Source organism: Nestor notabilis, unplaced genomic scaffold (assembly GCF_000696875.1).
Source record: "Nestor notabilis isolate BGI_N333 unplaced genomic scaffold, ASM69687v1 scaffold977, whole genome shotgun sequence".
Lineage (NCBI taxonomy): Eukaryota > Metazoa > Chordata > Aves > Psittaciformes > Psittacidae > Nestor > Nestor notabilis.
In genome coordinates this window covers 36,810-42,334 of record NW_009936739.1, presented here as the reverse complement: position 1 = coordinate 42,334, position 5,525 = coordinate 36,810, and the positions used below count along the sequence as shown (strand labels likewise).

General features: G+C 52.6%; 1 protein-coding gene across 2 annotated transcripts in view; it reads right to left on the bottom strand.

Annotated features, from left to right (window-relative positions):
* The window catches only part of MGAT5B (mannosyl (alpha-1,6-)-glycoprotein beta-1,6-N-acetyl-glucosaminyltransferase, isozyme B), a 65,073-nt gene that overhangs the window by 22,749 nt on the left and 36,799 nt on the right, over positions 1-5,525 (bottom strand). For both annotated transcript variants that reach the window (XM_010018469.1, XM_010018470.1), the window contains exons 7-8: positions 4,972-5,136; positions 4,182-4,351 (exon numbers count right to left, since the gene is read on the bottom strand). In XM_010018469.1, the coding sequence (XP_010016771.1) occupies positions 4,182-4,351; positions 4,972-5,136 (335 nt within the window). The remainder of the gene's footprint in view (positions 1-4,181; positions 4,352-4,971; positions 5,137-5,525) is intronic.

Below are 5,525 nucleotides of genomic sequence, written 5' to 3'. Positions count from 1 at the left end.
GGGCTGCCAGCATGGGATACAAGCACGTGCTGAAAATCAAGTTCCTTGCCAGGGCCTGTATTAGGAGTCCAGAACTCAGCACCAGAGCAATTAAGCTCCGAGAACACTTTGTAAAGCTCTGACCCCACGAGGCATCAAATCCTGTTTTCTTCGACTTTCTGTCCTGCCTTATGAGCAGTTAATTTCAAGGGGACCATTGCAAAAAACACCTCTCAGCATTGTTGAGATCAATACTCCTGGCAGCTCCAGCAGCTCACAGCACTACATCCCCGCTCCCCAAGTCTTAGCCCCACTAAAGCAGCTGGAGATGCCACCATGACAATTCCCATGACTTAGGGACAGGGGTAGGAGCTGAAGGTCCCAGCAGTACCCCTTCTCCTGGGGGAAAAGGCTAAGTACATCCCTCCCCATGGGGCAAGGGTGCTCCAGAGGAAGAGGTTTGGCTTGTTGAGGCTTTTGCCATGGCTCTGAAGTGCTGCTTGCAATTTTCCAACATCTAATCATTAGTTGCCTCATTAACAACCCAGCTCAGGTCTTTCAGGCACTTCCCACTCCTCCTTTACCAAGCAGCGCACACACACACACATGCACCTTTTCACTTCCCTGCAAGCACATTCTGGCTACCAAAGCAGCACAAGGTGTCTTCAACAAGACTAATGTGTTTGCATTCAGATTTGGGATGCTTCTTCCCTCGCTGCTTCAAAACAGTGTTCAAAATGCTGCTGATTCCTTCCACTGCCCCAACCCACCCACCATCAACCTTGGGTGGAAAAAGGTCCCGGCTCCAGCTCGACACTTTGCTTTCCTCCCAGGGAGTTGCACATGCACCAGCCACCAGAAAATCCCATGTTTCACCCCTTGTTTCTCAAGATGCATCAGAAGCAGTTAAAAAATTCACCAAGAAATGCAAAAGAGGACAAAAACCTGCACTTAGTTCCACTAGGAGAAAAATTAGCCTCTGGTAGGACACAGAAACAGAATTCACAGGTCTTTGAGCTCTACAATGGGCAAAAGATAAGCTAACCCTGGAAAACGAGGGCTGAGCTCAGTGGATTCCATCTCAGACCTCACAGGGGCATGTGGACAGTGCTTAGCCAAGCCATGGAGCAGGCCTGCAGATCCCAGAGCTGCTTGATTTTGCTCTGGATTAACATCAATCCTGCAAAACAAGGGAAGAAACATTGAACCCCCCTGCTCTTCACTGCTGCTCTCTCCGTTGGAGCCCACTGGCAGGGAGAGATGCCCAGCACACCACAGTCATGCTCCTAACCTGTTTTCATCCCCAACCCTCCATCACCAGATATTTTGGACCAGGGACTTATTTTTCCTTCGCATTTTCCTGATCCCCAGCATTTTGACCCAAACCTGACCACTGCCTCCAGGCACTGCTGCATTGCAATCAATATAGATGCTAACAATGAACAGCTCTCAGATAACTACTGGCTGAAGCGCAGGCAGGCAAAGCCGCCAGTGATCCCTTGCCAATGATCAATATGCATAGAAAAATCAGCTCAGAAATTTGAAGAGACAAAGAACAAACCAGGAGAGAGGTTATTCCGTGCTGAATAATTTATGGCCACCAGTGTTTGCTCTGTGAAGGCCATGCTGGGCAAAAGCAGCTACAGCTCCAAGCCATGAAAGGAGCACCAGGCATCAAAGGAAAATGAACAAGTGGACTGAGCATTTCACATTGCTAAAGCAAAATAACCCCAACTCCCCCCCAACACCACTACAAGCTCAGCAAGAGACACCAGGGATGGAAGAGGACAAGTTTAGCAAAGCCCTGCTGCTTCAGAGGGTTGCATAGGGGCAAGAGGGGTAAGAAATCAGAGTATTTGGGCTGATCCTTCCATGGTGACGCAGCTTTAGTTCTGCTTCTCCCTGTAGCTCAGCTACAGTCCCTCACACATCCTCTGGTTCTCTGCATACCAATCCCTGCCCAAAGCTGCAGCTGCAGGTGAAGTCCCCTCCAGGCTTTAACAAAGAGCCCAAGATTAACTATTAGCACAGCTCAGGATTAATTACACATGTTCTGCTAAACCTCCCACACACTCATGGTTGGGTGACAGCTTATCTCAGCACTGCTTAGAGCCAATCACTAATGCCATACCAGCCTGATTGCAGGGACCTTGCTGAGAGATCTGTGGGCACCCAGCAGGGTTGCTGCTTCCCCTGGGACACACACATCTCTGCTCCCCCTCCAACACCCCCATTAACCCATCTCTTGATGGACTGCAGGAGGGTCCCAGTGAACACTGGGCTCGGTCTGCAAAAGGACAGAGGGGACCTGGCTACAGCCCCATGTCCTGCCTCCGCTTGCCCCAGCCCCATCAACATGGACAGGAGCTCATGACGTGAGTATCCAGTATTCAAATGTCATCAAAGCCAGGCACAGGATGTGCTCAGGGAGGCGGGGATGGTTTCTATCACTGGGACAGACAGAAGTGCAAGATGCACGGTCCCAGCCTGGCTTGCACATCCCCCATTGCAGCGATGAGGGTAAGAGATGGAGCTGCTGTTCCCAGGCATCCCAGGGAAACCATGTCAGAAGATGAGGTTTGGAGGTCATAGGTCTGAATGGGACACACTCAAACTCATGTCAGAAGAGGAGGTCTCATTACTGCCAACCAATGTCAAAGCTCCTGTGCTTCTGAGAAAGTCCAAATACTACAAACAGCAACGGAGCTCTCTCCAGAGCCAATCCAGAGGGATGCCACTACCCACCCCCCGGTAAGACTCTGCAGCTCCTTCCCCTCACTAAACTACCACCGTGAGGCTCTTCATTAAAAACCACAAACAAGAACACCACCACCACAACAACACACCCCTCCCAGCCATTAGCTTCTTTCATCCTTGAGTACACAGGATTATTTAGCCCATTAATTTAGCTCAGCACACCATGAACGTGGTGCATGCGTGCCTCTTTGAGAAGCTGCTGCCTTTTACATTAGGACCAGGATTATTTTATTTTTTTTGAGTTAATTAGTCGGGAGCTAATTCTGTTCATTAATTCTGAATGCTGCAGGGGCTGGGGTGGAGGTTTTGCTGTTTTTATTACAGGATTGTTGGTTTTTTACACTCCCTTTTCAGCACAGCTCAGTACGTGGCTGATGCTGGCTTAGCATCACATCAAACTTGCCCGGTCCCAGAGGCAGCTTCAGGCTTTTCTCGGTTTATAACCCATCCTAATGTGCATTTTCCCTGGCACTTGCCATACACTCCAGATGTCTCATAGGAAGTGAGAAAAAACCTTGTGAGGTTACAGGAGGCAGCAGAGTCAGCCCAGTAGAAACAGGATTACATCAGCAGAGAGGAACGCGGCACAGAGTTATCTTCTCCCTCTTACCAGGTCCCCAGGCCACCACCAGCACCTCCTGAGAAGGGACCCCTTGGTGGATGCCACCCGCAGCAAGGGATGCAGGTTATTTCTGGCAGCCACCTCAGCTGCCTTGCAGCAGAACAGGGAGGGAGGGAGGGAGGGAGGGAAGGGAGAGAAGGGAGTTTAGGGAGGCAGGAAGGGAGGAAGGGAGGAAGGGAGGAAAGGAGGAAGGAAGGAAGGAAGGCAGGCAGGCAGGCAGGCAGGAAGGCAGGCAGGAAGGAAGCACAGTCACTGCCCAAACAATGCTGGTGAAGCCACAGGTATTGAGCACAGCCATGCATGGTGGGAATAGCCAGTGACCTGCAGGACACTTACATCCTGCAGCTGCATGGCCACCAACCCCACAGACAGCATCCTTGGGGCATGGGGGGTAAAATGGAGCCTTTCCCATATCCATCTCCAGGCAGGCATCAGGGGACATGGGTGATGATGTATGCTGGCAACAGGGTACTAGTGCTGCCCAGATCCAGCACCAGGACCAAAGGGCAGAGTCCTGCCCCAGACACCTCCACATGCACCCCATGCTAAATCCTGCTGCAAAGCCTTGCTTTGCACCAGTCCTTCCCACTTCCCTGGGACACAGAAGGGATGGGATTGATCCTAGCTATGATGCTGGTGGTCTGCACCCACCCAACACTTGCACTGGTACAGCACCAGTGCTGCCCAGAATGCAGGCAAGGGAAAAGCCACCCCAAGCCTTTGCAGACCTTGTGCTTTCATGGAAGACCTCAGTGTAACCCCCCACATGTAAGGGCAGAGCCTCCTGGGGGGGACCACGCACACATAGCACAGCAGCACCCACCTCTGCAGCTCCTTCAGGGAGACCGTGACCCTCAGGCTGTGACCCAGGAGGAAGAGGGCAGCCAGTATGTCAGCCCACTGCACCATCTCGCCCAGAGGGCCTCCCTTCAGCACCCGGGGACTGAAAACGTCCCCTGACTCCTCTGTCAGGAAGCCGATATGGATCAAGATCTGGAGAGACAAGGAGACTGGTCAGCGCTGGGAAAAGTGGTGCTGGGGAAAAGGGACAATTTGGGGTTTCTGGCCCAAAATGACTTATGGTCCTTGATTCCTTCCAGCTCCTTTTGCACACTGAAACTAATGAGGGATATCAGTTGGGTGTAAAGACAAGCGATCTATGACCAATTAGCAAAGACCCAATAGTCAGAGTTTACCAGCTCCCATCAGCTGGCACTCAGGATCATGCTCCCAGTGCACATCACAGTCTGTCCCATGAACCAGAGCTGGATCTCCTGGGCAAGGCACCACCTAAACACGAATGGGAGGGTCAACAACCTTGGCACCCTGGCAGAGATGTCAGACACCCTGCCCACTGCCAATGGGTGATGTCTCCCACCACCAGGACCCACCTCCAAAATGCATCCCATTGTTCAGCAGCACCAGTCCCGCAACATCCCAAATGCGTGCACATTCATGCCAATGAAACCACAGACCAACCCTGCAGACCCACATGCTTCCATAAATGACTTTCTCCCAGCTCGCTCACATCCCAGCCTCCACTCTCCATGTTCCCAAAGGCTTAACTTTTCCATCCCCACACCATGAACTCCCGCCTTGCAATCTGCTCATACCTGTTTCTGGTCCCTTTGCCGGCCCTTCAGCTTCTGCTCAAGGCGCCAAGCTGCCCGCAGCCACTGCTGGGCCAAGTGCTGGATTCGCTTCTTCATGAAGCTGAGGGACTCCTTGCCCGTGCCGATGAGCTCCAGGAGGTGAGCCAGGTCGCTCCGGAAAGCTGCCTAGGGAAGGAGCACACTCTGCATTTTGAGTGTAGGTTAAAGGAGCTGCAAGAGGAGCCCCTGGTGCCACAGGGGCTGGTGGAGGGCTGCCCATCACAGCTGAGGTGCTGTGGGTTGGTGATGGGTGCACAGCTTCCCCTGGTGCCACCAGACCTGACACCAGAGCTCCTCCACTTAATGCACCATCCCAGGGGCCCTGTTGCACCCAGACCATCTCAGGACACCCTGGATTCCTCGGTACAGGGAAGACATGGACCTGTTGGAACAGGTCCAGAGAAGGCCACAAAAATGGTCAGAGGGCTGGAGCACCTCTCCTATGAGGAAAGGCTGAGAGAGCTGGGCTGGTTCAGCCTGGACAAGAGAAGGCTCCAGGGAGACCTTAGAGCAGC